This window comes from Sciurus vulgaris (assembly GCF_902686455.1).
Source record: "Sciurus vulgaris genome assembly, chromosome: 11".
NCBI lineage: Eukaryota > Metazoa > Chordata > Mammalia > Rodentia > Sciuridae > Sciurus > Sciurus vulgaris.
In genome coordinates, this window is record NC_136472.1 from 41,861,029 (window position 1) to 41,882,331 (window position 21,303).

Consider the following 21,303-nt stretch of genomic DNA (forward strand, 5'->3'; position numbering starts at 1 on the left):
ACTACCAGTAGTCTAAAAAGAAGAAGAAAACCACATAAGTTATTTGGCTGGTGACTTTTTTTTTTTTTTTTTTTTTTTTTTTGACTGTTTAAATCAGTCCAAATCAGTCTAAAAATTCAAATCACTTAGATAAAAGGAGTGTACTGTTAACTCAGAGAGTAAGGGAAACAAACCAAGCATTTCTTCAAAAACATGATTCTAGTCAGTGTTTGCTGTTGGGCTGCAAAACAAAAGAAAACAAAATATAAAAGTGCCCCTTCACCCCATCTTTGGCATCCTTTAACATCAATGTCACTTGCTGAGATTTCTGCTGGGCAAGGAAAGACATTGTCCTTTCCATCTCAGCACATTTGACAAGTACCGACACTCTGGGCATGCTGTACAATAAAATAAATACATTAGTAAGACCATTTCCCCCTTCATTTCGGCCCAGGCATCAGAGATGGGTTATTTAAAATTCAAGTGCCAGGAAAGCCCATTGTAAAAGGGAAATATTTTCAAGTGAATTCCGTTTGATCTTTTTTTATAGGGGCTCCTTCCAGCCTCTTTCCCTTCCTCCCCAGGCCCTGGAAACCAATTAGTCTCAGCACAGAAGCCACAGACCAGGTTGAAATGGCTCCATTTTATTTTTAGGGAGTATAATTTCAGCCAGGGTCTAGTCGGTTGTCACTTAGTATACTTGGCACACCTCTCTCACACACACATACGTTGGATTTCTCTTTGGAGAACGCAGAGATCTCTGGGTTTGACTCCTTGAAAGGAATTAGGTCTGGTTGCCATCCAAATCCTTCAGCTCTGACAATGGCATAATATCACAAGGCAACCTCATCTTTCACAGACAACCCCACCATCCAAGTTTTCTAAAACCTTCTCTCCCTTGTTTTCTGTCTTTTAGCATTCAGCGGCATTTCCTTTCCTTATGTCTTTACATAACAATTCTGAAAATTTTCTCTTACATTTTTCCAAAGTAGTAGAGAAAACTGGAGTAACTTCGATTTTCAAATGCTTTTGAAGTGCTTATCTTTTGGGGAGGTGGAATGTGCCCAAAAGACAAAAGTGGAAACAATTGGTCTTTGACTCTCCTCACCTTTCTATTCTGAACCTGCCTTAATTCATGAAGGTGAAAGGAAAAAAAACAGATCAGATGGGTTGGCCTTTTCTTTCTCAGGAACAACAGGCAGCAGAGAGAAAGGTGTGTGTGTGTGTGTGTGTGTGTGTGTGTGTGTGTGTGTGTGTGGTGTTGTTGTTGAAAGGTTTGGGATAAGGGAATACAGTTATCTCCAGGAAAACCCCAGCTTAGATAGTAGGGAACCTAGGGTCGCCTTCCTTGGTTTGAGCAAAGTGCCCCAGCCACTCCCTTTGCCCCCGCAGGGAGTTCTGCATCTTGGAGCAGTGCCAGGACCTCTGACAGTGCCTGGCAGGTCGATGGGTGGGGGTCCCGGGTGTTCTCTTTGCAGCTGACACCCATCTGTGGGGGGGGGGGAAGTCCCTTATTTTCCCGGCTCTCTGTAGTCCGCCCCACCTTCCCCGTCCCCTATCATTTTTTACGCTGATCACACTCATGATGATGAACTTGCAGCTCAGCTTCCTGCAGCCTGCTTGACCCGGGAGCACCAGCAGGCTGCCGGCCTCGCCCTCTGCTCCCTCCTCCTCCTCGAAACCCTGTGGCCTCGGGGCGCCGGTGGGGGTTCGAGTGGGCCGGGACTGCAGGAGGGGCGTGCAGGGGCGCGGGGTCCCGCCGGGGAGCGCGCACGGAGCTGCGCCTCGGCCGCCCTGCTTCCTGGAGCTGTGCTCCTTTGACCCCAGTGGCAGTCCCTGTCACTGCACCGCTCGCACTCCCTCCGGCTCGCCGCGCCCTCGCTCCCTCTTCTCGCCCCCTCGCTCGCTCGCGCCCCAGATCGAGGCTGCTCGGGTCCTTTCTCCCCCCGCCTCCCTCTAGCGCCGCGCCCCCTGGTCCCCCGCCCCAGCTAGCGGCGGGACCTTCGGGGTCGAAGGTTCTGGCCCGCCCGCGCCCCTCGCCGCCCCCAAGCGCCCCCAGCGCTCCTCTAGCAGGCTTGGGCCGCTCGGCGATGGATCGCCTGCACACCGGGTGCTGAAGGCATCCCCGGGACCCGGAGCGCAGCCCGGGAAAGGTAATCCGCCCCGGGAAGGGAGGCGGAGGGCGGGGGAGGGGGAGGAGGCGGCCGGGCGCCCGGTGCCGAGCGCGAGAGGAAGGGAAAAAAAATGCACACACAAAGCGGAGCCCGGGTGAGAGGTGCCTTGTCAGAGGCGCGTGCGGGGGGATCGGAGGCTGCCGACCGCGGCTGCCCCGGTGCCCCTGACATTGGCCGAGCGGGCAATTCAGAACCTGGGGAGGGCTTATTTTCAACCCCCGGGCGAAAGCGAATTCTTTTTTAGGAACTGTCTTCCCTCCTACTCCCTATCTTGCCCCTTTTCTCTTGTCCCCTCCCCCCAACCCTCGGCCCCTCGACCTCTTGGGGTCCCCACCTCCCTGCCCCCTCCTCCGCCCGGATTTTCTTAGGAGTGGATGTCTGCGAAAGGCAGGGGCGAAAGCCGGGCAGCGGGGATGGGGGTGGGGACGAGGGTTTGGCGAGCTGTTTACTAGAAAGTCCTGGGGTTGTGTGTTCGAGCCGCCCCGGCCTAGGCCCGGGTGCATTGTGTTGGCCCGAGCCCCAGGCGCCCGCGGCGTTCCGAGGCCAGGTGCAGTGGCTGGGAAGGCGCCGTGCAGCTTTGTGCTCCGGCTGCGCCCCGCGGCCACCCCCGGGGGCTGCCCGCGCGCGCGCTGCTCTCGCGCGGGGCTTTTTCTCACCCTGTCCCCGCGCCCCAACCTCACTCTCTGCCGCCGCCTCAGGTCTTCACGATCGTAGCCTGCGGAGCGACCCGGCGACCCGAGCTGGGGCTGGGGCTGGGCGGCGGGGGACGAGCAATAAGAAAAAGTAACCGTTGCCGCCTGATTTCTTCTCTACCGAGGCTGGAGTTTCTTTGCTATTTACACGTAACAAGGTTATCTTTGTAAAGCCTTTGAATTGCAGGGTTTTGCGGCCTAGGAGGTGAAGGGGGCATTTTTCTGAAGGTTCGGGAGGGGGTTGGAATCCATCAGCAAGAAAATAAATGATGCCCCTGTGGGGTTGATTTATATCACGTTTACCCACCCCCAATACACACACACCCCAAATTAAGTTCGAATGCGGGTCATGAAAAATGTGTAATTGATTTGCGAAGCTGCAAATAAACACAAACAGGTCAGGGTGGAAAAAAAAAAAACAAACAAAACTTTAACTGAAAGAAAAGATTTCCAAAGAAGGGGGAAACGGGTGGCCTCCACATCCCCTTCCAATGCTCTCTGGCTCCCTCCTTTCTCAGTCGCTCGGGGAAGGAGCCTGAAAACCCCGGGGCAAGAAGCAGCGAGGCGGCGGCGACTTGGGGCTCAGGCTCCGCTCTGTGGGTTCGGGGATGCCAACGTGCCCAGGAGGCTGACGTCGGGGACGTGGGTCTGTGATGCCTCACCGAGGATGGCGGGGTGTCAGAACCATTGGCCACTGGTGGTCATCAATCAATCCCGGGCTGGGGGAGAGGGAGAGAAAAAAGGCAGGCACCCAGCGGACCCTGGGGCCGCGAGCGCTAGCGCCAATAGTGCCAGCAGCGGCTGCGACAGCGGAGACGAAGCGGTGGCAACCGGGACTGAGAGAGTAAGGCGAGCTGGTGCTTCAGGAAGGAAGGGGGAGAGCTGTGGCTCGGACCAGGCAGCCGTGAGCCGGGAGGGCAGGGCAAGTGTGTGTGTGTGCGCGCGCGCGCGCGTGTGTATGTGTGTGTGTGTGTGTGTGTGTGTGTGTGTGTGTGTGTGTGTAGTAGCTGAAGCCCCCCTCCAACTGCCCACCCTCGATTTAAAACAAACAAACCAATCCAAAGTAGAGAATTCTGCGCCCACCCGCCCCACCATATATAGACTCCACGCGTTGTCAGAGGCGCGGGAGAAAAGTCTCGCCCTCCCTCTCCGCAAGAATGTGCCAGCCGGGTGTCCGCAGTGCTGGAGACAAGTTCAGGTGTAAGTGCGATGGGAGGGAGGGCGCTCCGAGGACAGAGGCACGTGGAACTTTGTGTCAGCATCCCCCCCAAACTGGCGGAGGAGCCTTGGAGAAGGCATGTGTGCATCGCTCCCGCAAACAGGGATGAGTAACTGGAAGTGGGCATGAAAGAGTAGGGGCGTGAGTCAAGAAAGCAGTCGGTCTGTCGATCTGTGAGGCAGAGGGAGGAGAGAGCAAAATTTGGCGGAGTTGGAACTGGCGAGTTCCAAAGTCCCTTCACGCTGTCGGGCGATGTTCTTGGGGCAAGTGATTAAAATGAGCATCCTTGTTTAAACAAGGAAACCGCGGGCTCCTTTCTCCTAGGTTTTGCCAGGCTGTGCACGGGGTAGAGAGGTCATGAGTTGTTGCTTTGAAACTTTTGGTAAATTGGACTTCTGGTGTCTAGATGGAGATAGTTTTTTAATTCTTCAGATTTTAATCCCTTCATTGCCAGCAGACTTTAAGAGATTTTCCAAGTAGATTCCTGGAAAAGAACATTCCTTGTTGTATAGCGTCAGGGGCAGGAGAAGTGACTGCTGTCTAGGAAATGCAAAATGTGCTCACATGATTTTTGGAGAAAAGAAAATCAAACTAACAGCAGCGTGTGAATGTTTGGCAGCATCAGTCCCTTTTAGGTTTTTCTTTAGGCAGCTTGGCATTTTGTACCGGGTGCCTTTGTTTTGTGGAGCAAATGTGTTGAAATATAAAATGAAAATTAAGAAAAGACAAGACTTTCTTTGAATATTGTGGTAGTGTAAGCGTGAAGAGGGTGAGATACACCAAAATATGGTCATTTGGAAGGTTTTGCTACATACATATGTGAAGCAAGGTGGTACCGCCTCTTGATAGTTTTAGGCAGTGTGTCTTCTTGCAAGTGTCTCCCAAATTTTCATAGGAAGAGAGGTGATTTTGCTGATTGTCCCTTGTCTGAGAGAGTTTACAAAAACACTATAATACAAAAAGCAAGCCAGCAACCAACCAAATCCCAAATCCAGTCTTTTCCTTGCGTTTGTGCTTAGTACTCTTAGGATATGTTCATTTTGAGATATGGATGGAGGTGAACATAGCATTTTAAAAAAGTAAGTCTTTTCTTGACTTGTCTGTAAAGGTGCTGTGAAAGTTTTGAAGCTTTCTGCCTCAGTCTGACATTTTCTTCAAAGGACTCCAGATTAAAGAAGATAGGCGCTGCAGGTGCACTGTTTCGATAAAGCATTTGAAAGGGAACATGGCAAAGATGAATTCAAATGAGTTGCCAACCACCCATTTAGCCCTTCGGAGTTACAGGGGCCTGTGCTTGCTGATGAAAAGATGTTCTATTTGTCTTGGAGGGGCAAAGGTGCCAAGAGGCACAGATATCCACTGACAGAAAAGGCAATGTACAGGTTGACTTTAGGATGGAGAAGACTACTTAGGAGTGTGGATTGATTGCTTTCTAAGTTATATCTCTTCTAGGTTTCAAATAGGAGAACTTCGGAGGATATCGTGCTACCTACTTCAAGTCACTGCGTAGAAATTTCACTGTTAAGTTTGCATATTTTATTTCTAGGCCACATTTTGTTTAATGAGTTTACTCCAGAAACATTTAAACTTTTTCTGGCATTGAGTGCAGAGATTGTTACTCTGGGGTCACAGCGGTCTAGCCATGAATTTGGTTTCTTTTGCTTCTGAATGTTCTGTATTTTACACAATAGACATTGATGGAAGGAACATAAGAATTGCCAAGTAATTTTTATACCACTCTCTAATTTATGCAAACACTAAGTTCTCGTAGTCTGAAAATGTGTATTTTTTTCTCCTCTGTGCTTTGATGGCTAACATTCTCTTTAATGACAGTCATTTCTATAACAGGAAGATGTTTTCATTTGTATTTACTTTTCAGCGCCACGCAATTATGCAGCTCTGCGCTTCAGTAGTGTCTCGGTACTTTGTGTCTCAAAAGAGAATTACAGTACTTAGAACAGGACTGCAATTTGAAGCAGGTGTTGTGTTTTACTGTTATGCAAAATAACAGTAAAATATAATTGTGGGGGAAATTAAGGAAACAGCTGCAAACTTGGTATGAAAACTGCTACATTATGATTTGTAAGCAGTTCTTATAGATATCTTACATCAGAGAAGCAGGGAAAGATTTTAATTTAGTTAATCCTACTGGCCTGGTTGTCTATCAACTGGTGCTTAAAGGAGTCATACCTCCCATGAAGTCAGGAAGAAGAAAGAGAACCCAAAGGGACAGAGCTTAAAATGCCAGAGCACCAGGGATTCCTCTCTGGGCAGGGCAATTGTACGTTAGGAACACAGACAAGGTTTATTTAGATTGCTTTGCTAATATGAAGAAGGCAATGATTTGAGTAGAACGTTGTGGAATTTCTTAGCCCAGCTAGCATATGGAGGACTACACAAGCCCCGGGTTGTAAAATAATAAAATAAATGGCCTATGGCAGGCCATCTGCCTTTTGCTCGATATTTAAGGTGTTTCATGCCAAATTTAAATCTAATCTTATTATTCTAAATATTTTTATTTGAGATAGCAGCTAAGATTTCTGGAGCTTAATGGTGCACATGGCAAATGTATTCTGATGCAGAACATTTAAAGAAAGAGTACTAGTTACCCATGGGTTGCCAAAGGGGGTGCTTCCCACTTCTCTATTGCACTGATCAGTTTCAGCAGCTTCTGTGCAAGGATTCGCTTTCCTCCGTCTTTGCACCCTACCAAAAAATAGACGTCTTCATTTCTCAATCCGTTGTAGCAACTGATACATTGACATTTATGAAAGAATGAAAACTAATGGGATTTTTAAAAAGATAAAACCAACTAGTGAGAATTATGCGGCACCAAGATGAGGTGGCAGATGTCAGGACTGCCCTCCCCGTTACTGGTCCATCAGGGCTGGTAGAGGGGAGGTAATGAATGGCATCCAAAGTGGTAGTTCAGTCCTGGATGGATGCGTTTGGCGTTTCCCTAAGTGAACCAGAGTGTTTAAAGAAACTGTACTACATTTAGCGAGAAGGATTTGCCTTACCATAAAGTTCTTGGCCAGAGAGAAATGCATATGCAGCCTAGGCATTGTATATTTTGGGAACTGCTAGTGAAAGAAAAGTCATGTGTTAATGTGTGAGTGTTATGTGAGAATTATAGTTATGCACAGGTATCTGTTATAAGCACAGGGTTTTTATTTATATTTGTCATTGTGGTATACAGATCTTTGAAGCACGGAGATTTCAAGTGATTATGTGACACCAACTTTGTAAAAACCAAACATTCCAATTAGCAGGGAAGGCTTGGAAGAGTCTTCACTTGGAGCACAAACCATTTATAGCTAGACACCATGGCAACTGCGGATTTGCCCCTTCCGTAATTCACGTTAAGTGCCATAATTATAATTAAAGAGGAAATCTTAGGTTGAACTCCATTGAGGTGATTTACTAGCATCCAGCAATGTCAAATAGAGTGTAATGTCCACTCTGAAGTATGTGCAGGGAAGAGAGGTGGGAACAGTGGTGTACCCACGAGGCAACATCAATTCAGATTTTTCCTGAATGAATTTTGTGTCTAGATGTCAACTTTAATATCTCATAGAATCTTCTTTCTCTTTGTTCTTATTATATATACACACACACATATTTTTTTTCTTCTAGAAACACACAGCGGTATTGATGAGTAAATCCTTGGATTCAGAGGTTGGCTGAAACGAACCATGCCTGCTTCCATCTTTTGCTCCAGAAAGTTGTGAATTGCTCATGCCTATAGGGAGGAAGGATGGCACATGGGATTCCTTCTCAAGGCAAAGTTACCATAACGGTGGATGAGTATAGCTCAAACCCCACCCAGGCATTCACACACTACAACATCAACCAGAGCAGATTCCAGCCGCCACATGTACATATGTAAGTATTGCTCATGAACTTAAAAAAAATTAGCAATCAAGAATATAGAAATAAAATATGAAAGAAAATCATTCTCTCCTAGCATTCTGCTAGCGAGAATTAAAAAGTAAATGATGTACAGAACAGATGGGTATCTGTGATTTCAAATACAACCCAGGAGAAATCCCTTATATCTACATAACAGTTCAAATTTTAGAGTACTCGCAAGCACAGTTTGATATTAGATATTCAGAGCCTTTGAAGGGTATGGTAGGTTGCCTGCATTTTGTAGAACAGAGAGGTTAAGGTATTTTCTTAATGTTGCTCAGCGAATTTTGGCAGCGTCTTCTGACCCCTATTTCAGTTTGCTTTGCCCTGTATTACTTGCTTCCATAATGAATATTTCTTTAAAATTTCTGTAGTTTTTTCCCACACCTCACCCCACTACCCCTTTACATTCAGCTGGGAAATAGGCCTAATTGGAACTAATTGTCCAGCTACTGCTAAATCCATTGTCTTGCCTGTTGCTAGTGAAACGTGTGCTGCATGCTGCAGGCCTCGAACAATACTGGGGAACAAAGGATTAAGGGACAGTGGAACAGTTGGTTCCAGGAATTGTACTTTTCTCTCACTCCCTAATACTGTTTAAGTCATGTCTGAGGTTTAAACTGTTTAAGGAGTAAAGTGTGGGAGAAACCCAGAGGCAAGGATTTCGCAGCACCTGGTTGCACACCAGCTCTTTTCTGGTCTTCTGCCACAGGATGTGCTGGGCTTTCAGCAGAAGGGGGCCAAAGGTCACCATCTCCCTTGTTTATTCAAGGCCTGGTGCTCATTCTCTATGAGACCCTTCCGATGTCTAACATGAGTCTTTCATAGTAGGACTAAACCTCTTTGAAAACTATTGTATAGTCAAGATAGAAGGGAGGTTAGGACTCTGTTGACTGTTTTTACCACTTCTCACTTCTGGAAGAATTGAACTCTGAGCATGTCCAAGTCACCACCTCCTTCTTTAGTAATTCTTTTATGTGGGCATTTAAAAAGAGAGTCCCATCCCCTGCCCCAAATCCTCTCAAATTCAGAAACACTAACCAAACAGAAAGGCATTTTCCTCTACTACCTTGATATCAGTGTAAATACTGGGATGTTGCTTTGTGAGTTTATTCTAAAGAGCCACTCAATAACCTATGATAAAATGCATGCCAAGTTGAAAAACTAAAACAGCATGCCTGAACCAAAAAGAAAGAAAAGAAAATGAAAAAAAATCTTTGCAAATGGTTAGTGCTAAACTACTTCAAAGAATTTTATACTTCAAATTAGAATATGTCCCTGGTTATGAAGGATTGCTAACGTGATTTTTAAGGGAAAAGTTTTTAAGGTTAATAAGATTTGTCTTTGTTAAGATGGCTTTCCTGAACAATAAATATGTCTTCATTTTGCCTTTTTAATCTGTTTGTATGCATTTGTTTTTCTTCTTATTTTCTGTTTCTGTGCATTTGTTTTAAAATTTGTACAACCCATATTCTGGGATATTTTTAGTTTGGGTTTGCTGGTGTGACATTATGTATTAAGGAATCACAAACAACTTGGTGAATCCTGTTTCCCGTCAGGCAGGAGAAACTGTGATTTACCCAGATTCCTTGGGAAATGACTGACAGGGAGGCTCAGCTTGGTCTTAGGGTCTGCAGACATCTGCTCACTTGTTCTTGGTCATAGATTCCACTGATGACTCCTGAATGCACAGAGCTATTTTAAAATCATGTAACCTTAGAAATGACCTGCTTAGAGCTAGCCATGAAAAATTTGAAGGATCGAATTATACCCTTTTTTTTGGAAAAAAATAAAAAGGTTTGAGAAATGAGATTTGCAGTGGCAACTTATACAGCCCTGTCACCCTTTTCTCCTACTCCAACCTAGGAATAGAGGCATCTTTCACAGGCTGGCTACAGCATTTCTTTCCATTTGTAATACCAATGGGGTTGCCTACCTGCACTCAGCTACAGCCACTCAAGTTGGCATTCCGTCCCCTGAGCACACCTTGGGCTCTCCACCTCTTCTCATAGTGACAGAATGTTTATCTGATTGTCATATGCCTCAAAGCCAGTTTAGACTCCTGCTCTTGTGTGAAACCTCTTCTCCCACTTTCTTCTTAATCCAAATAACTGTGCTAACCCAACATGATACCCCATTACTTGGCATTTGTTTCCTAAGTCTTCCATTATTTTTTTTTTCATATCTCTTTCTCTGATTCTCTCATCTAGATGGTTTAATTCTTAAAGAGGGGATTGTAGTTCTGAGCAGGTGACAGATGTTCAGATATACTGATTGGTCGATTGATTAGATTATGCATTGAGATGAGAAATTGGGAGATTGCCTGGAGAGTTTCATTGGAATTTTTCTGTCTTGACGTTTTGATTGTTTGAATATATGTTTTGTCGGGAAGCTGGCTTACCTTTTTGTTGCCTTTACTTTTCTTTGCGAGAGTCTGCTTGTTATTGTTTTGTAGGCCTGAGGACCTAGCACTGTGACTGACCCATAGTAGATATTCAGTTATCTTCCTTGAATATAATCATGTTATATTCAATTTAATATAGCGTGTGCTATATTAAAGAACATTGTCCTTAATCTAAGTAGAAACTTAAAGCAGCTCGAAAATATATGTGAAATATTTAGTCTAAAAATTTCTTCAATTTTTTTCCTGAAATTTTCAACATGTCTTGGCAGAACTTTGCTCCTCTCCCTGAATATATTTTGCCTTGTGCATTTGAATGGTTGCTCATTTATTTTGCACAGGATTCTTAAAATATTGCTTTTCTTTTTCACTTACTCCTGAGGTCTGTGAAGACTAGTGACAGATTACCTAGTTTAAGGTTAAAATCCTGGTTTCTTTAATCGTTCCTTGTTTTCTTTTCTACGACCTAGTGGTGGTAGGTGGGGTTGTCTCACCTCAAGCGAGGAATAGCTCATTTCCCATTTAATTCAGTTAGTCCTAACTCAGCTTTGTGACTGACCTTGGGCAATGAATTTACTTCCCTTCTCCAGGCCTCAGTTTACTCCTGTGTAAACATTTGCACCAAATGACAGTTAAGGATCTTTTTAGTCTGACTTAATAAGATTGCAATTAAGACAGGGCTCATTTACAAGTTGTTGCTGGGGTTGGGGAACAAAGCTAAATAAGACCTGTTCACCATCTTCATGAAGCATGTTGCTGATTTCAGAGCTGACATTTCATCTGGTTTTAAGAGGCTTTGGTTTAGTTTTTATGTAGTTTTTATTTCAGTTCTGACAAGATTGCTAGCAGGCTTTCTGAGAACCATTGCCTTGAATCTGCTTGTGACTTAGGGTAGGTTTTTTTTTTTTTTTTTCTTTTTGCTTAAGAAAGCAAGCCTATATGACTTTGGGAAAAAAATCAAAGCACAGCTGGAACTTGCAGACCAAAATTTAGCCTAGAATTTGTGTCCCCTCTTACTCAGACTCTTGATCATGCTAATAGATGTGATGATTGAAGCCTAACAATTAGCAGGGCTTCGTTTTTCCACAACCCCTTCATCTTTCAAGCAGAATGTTGAGAAAATTATTTAGTATTTTTAATGATGATGGGAGGAGGTGCTGAAGGAACCAATGTAAGTCTAAAAATGCCATAAGGATTTTGTATGTTTTTAATGACTCCAGGCCTAATAATATAAAATCATGTTAGGGTATCCAAATCTGTTTTCCCATGAAAGTCCCATGTTATGAGAAGCCCCTCAGTCCCACGCACACCAGGGTGACTACTTACCTTGTGAGTGGGGATCATTGCTCATTTTTTTCTTTAAGGATTAGCTATAGAGAGGTTCAAATTAAATTTCATTTTCAGTTTTAGCCTCTTTCCTTGTCTCTGCCTTTGGTTGCTGACAGCCCTGGAAACTTATGTAGCTCTTGCTTTTACCCTGGATTTGTAGAGGCAGTGTCAGAGAGTGGTCACACATCACTAGTGGACTTAGATCGCCAGATGTCAAACCTGGTTGCACCACTTACTGGCCGTATCATCGACCACAGAGAAAGGTCACTGCTCTGAGCTTTCTTGTTCCATCTGTTAAATGGGGTTGATGAAAGTAGCCTGTGGGAGGTATAGGGGCTAGGCATGTTAACAAATGAAGTTCTCAGGCGTGTCCAGTCAACTCCTGTTTACCTATTACCATTGATTATTGTTTTATTCAGTTCTGAGCTCTTTATTCAAATAGTCTCCATCCATTTTGAAAATTGGTGGATTGTAAATGAAGGAATAAATAAAATAGTCACTGGTAAGTTTTGTCCTGTCTTTCTCAAGGAGTCATTGTCGGAAGACACCATGGAGACTTTTCTAGGTGGGATTTTGGGTTGTTAGGGTCTGCAGGTGTCCTGATTTATAGCCTAGGAGGGCCTCACCTACTTCCAGTTACTCCCTGAGAGTGGTGGTTCCAAGGAGGAAGGAATTCTGTTAACCAAGTGCTCCCTGTTGCCTCAGTGGAATGACAATGGCTTTCTTCCTCATAGGATGGATCCTTTTAACTCTGTGCCCTGTCTGGTGAGTGTCTCAGGTTCCCCACTGATATCTGTTTCAAGGAGTTGATGGTCATCTACCTAGGATTGAGTGCAAAGGACACAGCTTGGGCTGAAGAAGGAGGAGGTGGTAGGGAAGAAAGTGGCATGAAGTCAGACATCTGTATACAAATGCTGATCATGCCATGGCTTGGTCAGGTGACAATGGAGAGTCTGGATCTCAGTTTTCTTAATAAGGTTTAAGACAGTTGTGAACGTTAAATGAAATGATGCCTATGACATACAATGCTGAAACACAGCACTTAATGAATTGATGTTGTGATAACATCCAAGGTTTTACTAGCACGTGAGCATGAGCTATTAATTTTTTTTTCTTTTCTGAACTGCTCTGCATGTAAACCTGACACGTCCAGTCTGTGTTCTTGTTGCGTTGTGTAACAATATCAGTGTTGCCTGAGCATTGTTGATCAAAAATGAACTTTTAGGGATGCTGAGTGATCATTCCATGCCAGATTCTTAAGGGATTTTGTTTGTTTGTCTGATCTGAGGTTTCATTCTTATCCAGTTCAAGAATGTGGTAGGAAGTCAATGTTTGTTTCAGGTCTGTATTAGATATCCTTAGTTGAAAAAACAAAGTTACAGGAGAGTGTTATAGAAAAATGCCATTTGGTCAAAAAATATGTACATATATGTAAAAGTATGGAGAAGGATTTACACCAATATTATTGGTGAATATTTAGGGAATAAACTTGGGAATAAGTTTCAGGGAAGTGTTGGGTAAAGACCTTTCACTTTTTATTTTATAAACTTTTGTATAATTTGAATTATTTTTATAACAAAAAAGTGCTCATCTTAAGATAAAGCTTTTAAAAAAAAAAAAAAAAGAACGATAAAAATGTAGCTAGTGTCCAAGTTCTGTTTTGTCTGCAAGGTTTGAATTAAAGCCTCTCTTTGATGCAAATCTTGTGCTTTCTTTGGGGCTTGCCTTCCTAGGGTGGCAGCTTCTTTTGTTTTATGATACAAAGAATAGACCCCTACCAGGTCTGGTGGCACACGCCTCTAGTCCCAGCTACTCAGGAGGCTGATGAAGGAGGTTGACTTGAGCTCAAGACTTTGAGATCAGCCTGGGCAGCATAGAGAATAGCTCAAAACCCAACAACAAGAACAAACCCCCGACCCCAAACCCAAACCAAATCAAACCAAAATGAAAAACAGCAAAACAAACAAAATATAAAGCAAAAACCGAGGAATAAACCCAGGCTATTTGTTGGTTAAATAGAATTCAGCTTGCTTACTTCTTAGACCTCTAACAAAAGGGAAGTTCTAAAAGAAGTATCTTTGAATCCAGTTTTGGAAGCTAGAAGAGTATATGGTGACAGGAAGCAGATAGCTTGCTGCAGTGGACTCCCTGACAGTGCTTCAGGACCTGGATTCTGGCCCTGTGTGGTCATTGTTAACTAGCTCTGTGATCTGAGCAAGTTGGGCCTCTCTGAATTCTGGGTTCATCACCAGCTATTAGACTTGATGGCCTATTGCATCATCCTTTCTTCTTTTGATTGTCTAGAATTTCTCCTATTTCTTTCCTTTTCTTCTCTCCCCTTAAAATTAAGAACACCAACCCCACACCCTTAGTGATATTCTATAGGGAAAGAATATGTTAGTGAGACAACATGGGGATGTGGCCTGGGAGAAGAGAAATGACCTGTAACTCTCCCAGGGGAAAGAGTAATAGCAAAGAACCAATGAAGGTCTTGGGTTCTGTAAATTGGCACTTTTCTAATAAGGTAGAAATTTATCCTTTGCCACAGAGCTGGGCTGCATTAGCTGTATGAAAAAAAATTCTAAACACACACTTCTCTCTTGGTAAGCCACTTTCTCATTCTCATTACAAATTTATCACTGGCCTGCACATTAGCATGGCCATAATTTTTTTTAATGTTTTCAGTCTGAAATTTGTCTTGAAGATACTGAATGGCCCTTTTAGCTCGCGCTCATATATAAACACAGGGTATTTTTCTTTTCCGTCTCTCATTTCTTTTTGAAAATAAGTTCTTTTTCCTATACACTCCCTGAGGGTACCGTCTTGTGGTCCGTGACAGTTGGACTTGGTTTTAGAGCTGACTTTTTCTCCTATTCTGTAGATTTCTTTGCTTGCATTCAAGCATTAAAAAGGCAATCTAAAGTTATATATATTTTTTATCCATATGGATTTATTCTTAGACTCCCAGCTGGATATTGGGTAAGTGGTTAGGTGTTTTGTTGTTGTTTTATTTTGTTTATTAGCTACTTGACTTTCGGGGAGGTTAAAGAATTTTGACAAATAAAACAGATCCTCTATCTTCTAGGTCATATCTGGATTTCAAATTCTGAAATGGTTACTACTTCATAGTGATAAAGAAAGATCATAGAGAAAGTATGGTCACAGCAATGGAAGGACAAGTTCTGTCCCTGGGGAGCCATAGATCACTTCTCCTGGACTGAATCTCCTTTACATAACCTTTTTTCTTTCTTTCTTTTTTTTTTTTTAATCCTTTTATGGAGATGTTTTGATAAAATGGCAAGAAAAACTAAATAAGAAGTAATGCAGTAGGTGGTGTGCATTTGAGACATTTTCGATTTTAATTTTGAGATTTTAGAGCCCATGAAAAATAGATTTTAAGACAAAGCTAATGCCACTCAACCTATCACATCTTGCACAGAGGTAGTTCTGATCTGTTTCCAAAATGGAAAAAAAGCTTGCCACGTTTTGGATGGTTTGGTGTGTTTTTCTTCCTTTCCACTATTTCCTTAGCTCTTCCTCCCCTTGTCTTTTTCCCCTTTAGACTCTCATAGTGTACTGGAAACTAGACATTTCAGTAGCTGTACTGGCATTGCTGGGCTATTACTTCAATATCAGTATGGGAAAAACTGCCACACTTTGGAAGACCACCATGATTCATTCTCTCTCTCTCTCTCTCTCTCTCTAATATGTAAAAGCACACTTGGAGGTTTCCTCTGTATGGAAATAATAATTCTGCATGGAGGAAACCATTGGATTTATTGGCCCTTGCATTGTTTGGATCTGCATATTGTTGCATTTTGCTTTAAAGGTTTTTTTCTTTTTCTTCAATTTCTTTCCCTGTAAAAGGGTAAAATGTTTGCATATAATAAGATGCATTTTTGCAAGTTTTTCATTTTTTCTTCCTTACCACAAATCAAAAACCAAGCTTCTCTAGTTGGTATAAATTGCTTGGTGCAGTTTTGTATTGTACATTAAAGCTGAGGAAACTTAAAAAACTAAAAGCAAAGGGAAACAGACATCACCATCCAATAAAGAAAACAGATCCATTTTTAGAATTTGATAGTGTTGAGCTTTAAAATTCTAAGTGGGAATTAGACCGTTTGTGAGGTTCCTTAGTCGGTGGTGACTTTTAAAAGATTGTAGGATTCTACCCCGTAACAGACTCTACTCAAACCCATTGGTTTCTTGTACTGCCAGTCTCTGAGACCTTCTAACGCAAAGATTTGATAATTCTTGGATTAGACAAATGTCTTTTTCCATCTTGCTGTGGGCTTTTTTGGCATTTTTATTGATGGCTAAAAAATGAAGCTTCCTTGTACTTGGTTTGAGATATTTGTGCCACAGACCGAGTTTCAAACCTTTTCCATGTTGTACACTTAGTTTAGAATGTGTTTTTAACAAAGACTTAAAATGAAATAAAGAAAAAAAAAAAAAAAAAATCTCCCACCATTAAGCAACCCCAGCATGCTTCCCTATTTTCCTGAAAGGTTTAGCCTTTTGCTATGATGTAGACATTTCACCAGCTCTATTTAAATCCTGAGGTTTTGGAAATTTTTTTTTTTTTCATTTTGATTCGTTTTGCTTTGCTCTAAGACTTCAGAGATAACCCAGAAGCCTATTAAACTATTAGATTTTTTTAATCACAAAAATGATTTTGTTGTTATCTTATATTTAATATATTCTGCTTTTTAAAATTGTATGACTTTTGTGTACTGGATCTGCTTGGATAGTGCTATGGTCTGAATTTTTGTGTCACTTCAAAATTCAAATGCTGAAACCCTAATCTCCATGGTAATGGTGTTAGGAGGTGATTTGCTTATGAGGATGGAACCCCCAGATATTGGATTAGTGCCCTTAAAGAGAGGTCCAGGTGAGACCCCTTGCCCTTCGATCATCTGAGGTTTCAGTGAAAAGACAGCTGTCAGTGAACTAAGAGATGGGATCTCACCAGAGATTGAATCAGCCTTAATCTTGGACTTCCTGGTCTCCACAAATATGGGACATAAATCCCTGTTGTTTATAAAATATTGGAGAAATGGGGGTGTTTGTGAAGGAGAAAGCAGGGGGAGAGAGAGAGAAGAGAATATAGTGATAGAGTGGATATAGTAGTGAGATCATAACTCTTTCTTGGCTATTGTGATGTTTCTGACATTGGGTTTAGCACCAGAAGAGGGTCAGTTTCCATAAACTGCGGTTGACAGAGAGATGAGTTAAAATCATACCTTGGCTAATCCTGGTAGGTACCCAGCTCAACATGCCAATAGATCTAGCTGTCCGAAGGGTTGGGATGGCAATTTTTGACATGTTGACCTGTTTTGCTTTCTGGGGTGGAACAATTTTTAAGTCCTTTTTAGGTAATTCAAAACTTCAGGTTTGGATTTCAATATTTAAAAAAAAAAAATTCCATTTGACAAACAGTGAACTATGAACCGACTCTTGAGAGATGTATGAACATTTGAAGTTGTGGTTTCCCAAGGTTTGCCATCTGTTCGTGTCTGGGAGACTTACCATATGTCTGCTCACATCCTGACTTTTACAGGTTAACTTGTTTTCTCTTTGTTCTTAACCCCCAGATTTTGGGCACAGCTGGTAGCACTGAAACCTATTTCCACTCAACAAACTTAAAGAAAAGAAGAATGGGGAGGGGTAAAACTTTGGGAAGAACAGACTAGGAGGTGTTAACTCTTAAAGGATATTAGTTCCTAATTCTTCCATACTGCAGTTCAAAGAAGAGTCTAATGTTTTCCCCATGCGAAATACAAAGGTGTGGGTATTCTGTGCAGTCCAGTCCTGTGAGCCCTGTTCTACACTAGCTCCCAGCGTGTCCTCCTGAGGATTGGGAAGGAAAAGAATAACCCTGTGGGAGGTTGTGCCCCTCTGTGGTGGAGGGCTCCTCTGTTTTGTGTCTCCCCATCTCGACCCCACCACGATGTTAATGGCAGTCGGCACGCTCCACTGTTTATCTTGGAATTTGATACCATCATCTTGGCAACCAAATGGGGACCCTTACTGCTCAGATTGTTTGTCATTTGTTGTTAATTATCTGTTACCATAAATTCTGTACTTTGAGGAAAAAGGGAATGTTTTGAAATATTTCTTTCAACATGTAAGCAGAGCTTCATTTTCTGTGGACAAAAACAGAGGGAGAGAGAGAGAGAGAGAGAGAGAGAGAGAAAGAGAAATGAACCCTTTTGGGAACTCAGAGCAAATGCCCGAGTTTTTCAGACAGGCTCAGTTAGATCCCACTCATTCAGCCAGGATTTGCACTGAAAAGAACCTTTGCAAATTCAGCAGTGGTCTGTTGTGGTGAGGGGTACCCCTGTGGGAGGGGAAAAACAGTCTAACTTTATATAAGGGTTTTGCTTTTTAGCTGGAACTCTTTATGCTGCAATTGTGTTTTTGTGTGTGCTAGGGTCTGTTGCCTACAGATGGCTCCTCCTTTTCAAAGGTTATTAAGGCAAAGCCGTCCAGAGTGAAAAGTGTCTTCTGCTTACCTGCCTTTATGAGGTGTTGATTTTGTCAAGTGTGGAATGAAAATGCGTTTTCTGGCCGTTAGTGTCTTTGAGTTGAGCTCCCAGACTCTGCAGGGAGGGCATGGTATGTGATAAACATAGTGCTATTTTGCAAGGTGCTGTACCTGAGGCTGCAGGAGGCCCTGCTGGACTCAGTATCTTAAGAGAGAGAGAGAGAGAGAGAGAGAGAGAGAGAGAGAGAGAGAGAGAGAGAGAGGAGGGAGAGGGAGAGAATATGAGCATATGAGCATTTGTGTTTTGGACTGGAGAGTCTGGGAGTGCAGTGATTGTTGCTAAGCAGAAATCTGGGCACAATTAAAAATACAAAAAAAAAAAATGAAGTCATTTGAGAAGTTATAAAAACAGTATATTCAGAATTTACTCTGTCCCCTCCCCTGGCTTTTCTTGCATGTGTTCACTTATCTTCTCTGCTACTAATGACTAATCTGTATAGTGGGGATCTTGATATGCCTTGAAAGATAACAGTGCGGTTGCGAGTTAGCACATAGATGGCGGCTACTGTTATCAATAATATTGTTTATCTTGATCGCTTCTATAGCATTAACACTTGAGCTTCAGCACTTTCAGGGTTGGCATATGGTCCGTTATCACCAGAACTTTTTTTCGTGCCATTAAGTTTGGTGCATCTGTTTTCTTCTTGTCAAGTAGTTTTTAGGGTTGTGCTGTCTCCCATGGGGATTCTGTACTTGGAGACAGATTGCAGTCCCTGTTAACCTGCTGATAGCTAGGGGCACAGGCTTAGTCAACACTTACCTCAGCTCCCTGCAGGCTGCCTGGGACAGTGTGACTCTCAGTGATCTGTCTTTTGCTGAACCTGTGGAGTTTGTGTAGGTGAAGATGTTCTTCTCAAATTGACAAGCAATCAAACCAACAGGGCTGTCCCTAAAATAAAGCACCATCTCTAAACACCTTGATTTTCCTTTTATTTCTTTTCTCACTGTTTTTCAAAAGTGGTAGGGTCAGTGCATGTTTTTTGTTTTAGATCACAGATGACAGTCAAACTTTAAGAAATGAGTACTGAATGTGTTAAGTTAGCGACTTTTAGTAAGTGATGAGAATAGAGATGAGAGAAAGGATAGTGGGAATTGGGGAGCAAAGTACCTTCTGATTACTCTGGGGGAGCCTGGGAAAGGGATTTAACACTTTGGATTTTTTAGAAGCCATTAAAAGTCTGATGGGATCAGGTTACTTGACTGCACATCTGAAACTCGAAACTCCTGTCCTAAACCGTGCAATTGAGTTAAGCTCAAAATTCAAGGCCTCCCTCTAAGACTGGCCTCTGGGTGAGCCTCTTTGTTGATCACAGAATTATTTCCTCTGAGAAGAGCAAGACTACAGTGAGGTTTTTATGGCCAATTTAGCTGTACATTGGTGCCAGCCAGACATTTGGCAACAGTTAGTGCCAGCTTTGGTGATCTGTACACCGATTTTTCCCAAGGTCTTCAACACCGTCTGGATTTGGTGCTGACATTGAAGGAAGGATTCATTGTAGGTCCAGCTCTGCAGGCACGCCTCCTGAATTTTTATTTTTATTTTCTTTTAAGTGGAGAGGTGCAGGATGGCAGCAGGCTGATCCACTGCCTTGAACTTGGAGGCAATGAGTAACCTTGGCAGTCTTCTCTGGCAGTGCTATTTTCTTGTCCACCTTTGTCACTTTTTTTAGGGATGCCCCTACCCCTCTCTGGGTTAGGTGGTTACTTACATGCACTCACCATTAAAAATACAAAAAAATATAAAAAGTCACTTGGAAGCTATAAAAACTGTATATCCATGTGTTCAGGATACCTATAAGTACTGCTTTACCTTGATTCTACTTATTGTAAATGTATCTTCTAATTATTTGTGAAAGGTCTGCTGTTCACTAGACTGTAAGCTCTACGAAGACAGCGACTCCATCTATTCTTATTCATTTATTTTACTATCTATATCCACAGCATGTATCACAGTGCTAGGCACATTCTAGAAACTCCACAAAATACCCGTTGAATGAATGACTGAAAATTTGCAAGGATTCAAAGGATTAACATGTGCTTTCTCAAAAAATTGGTACTCCCTTGTTGCAGTCATCCATTCATTTTGAGAGCATGCATGTAGACTTGGCAGTATTCTTGGCTTTAAAAAGGGTAACTTATATAAGTCTCCCGTGTCTTTTTCAGGATAGAACTGGATGAAGCTCAGAGTGAGTATTTCTGATACTCCTACACTAATGCTGTGATCTATTCTGCCTTCAGTTGCCTCTTGATTTGATTGTAGTAAACTCATTTCTAACATAGGAAAAATATCAAAGATTCACTTTTAACTTGACCCTAAATGTTTGGGTTTCCTATATTGTTCTATGACTTCAAAACTGAGGCATTGGAGAGTATATTGTTTTAACTTATAAAATACTCAATTATAGATCCTATTGGGAGTCAACAATTATGGGTTAGAAGTGTGAAACTAATTCAGATTTATTTCAGCCCATTTACCAGGAGTCTCATTGACAATTGCTCCGAATTCACTTGAAATGAAAACAGGTCATCTGTCAGCACAGGAATCATGTATAAGGCACGCCAGTTTTATTCAGTACTTTTATGATTTACAGCATCGCTAAATTTTTTGAAAGAGTAAACTCTTAAAAGCTTTTTATAGAATCACTGTTTTGACAGAAGTCTGTGATTTGGGTTAAATACAGATAAAACTATCGAAACAACAATGGAGACGCTTTAAAAATTGACTTAAAGGTAAAGCAAATTAAATTCTGGGAAAGTATGTGATGGCATTCTAATTATGGGTGACTAAACTACAAACTCCTTGAAAACCAAATGATCAGAAAAAGAAAAAACAACAACAACAACAACAAAAAAAAACCCTGGTGCAAAATGCCAGGCTTAAGGATGAATTTTACATGCAACAGAAATTCAAAGCTGTGAGATAATAAGAAAGTGAAGTTTGCATTGCAAGCCTTTCTGGGGCGGGAAGTTTTTAATTTAGGTGACTTCAGGTTTTTTTTCCCCCTAATTTTCCCCTCTGGCTGTACCTGCTGCTGACAGTGTTTTGTAAT

General features: G+C 42.4%; 1 protein-coding gene across 7 annotated transcripts in view; it reads left to right on the forward strand.

The window, feature by feature from the left end:
- Nucleotides 1-1,620: 1,620 nt before the first annotated feature.
- MPPED2 (metallophosphoesterase domain containing 2) overlaps nucleotides 1,621-21,303 on the forward strand; it is a 167,929-nt gene continuing 148,246 nt past the window's right edge. The window contains exons 1-2 of one of the 7 annotated variants that reach the window (XM_079102779.1): nucleotides 1,626-2,132; nucleotides 7,701-7,949. In XM_079102779.1, coding sequence (XP_078958905.1) covers nucleotides 7,822-7,949 — 128 coding nt within the window. In that variant the 5' untranslated portion in view covers nucleotides 1,626-2,132; nucleotides 7,701-7,821. Of the gene's footprint in view, nucleotides 2,133-2,815; nucleotides 3,004-3,026; nucleotides 3,690-7,700; nucleotides 7,950-20,416; nucleotides 20,440-21,303 lie in introns of those variants that run through there. The other 6 variants (XM_079102780.1, XM_079102781.1, XM_079102783.1 and 3 more) reach the window with 6 other exon arrangements.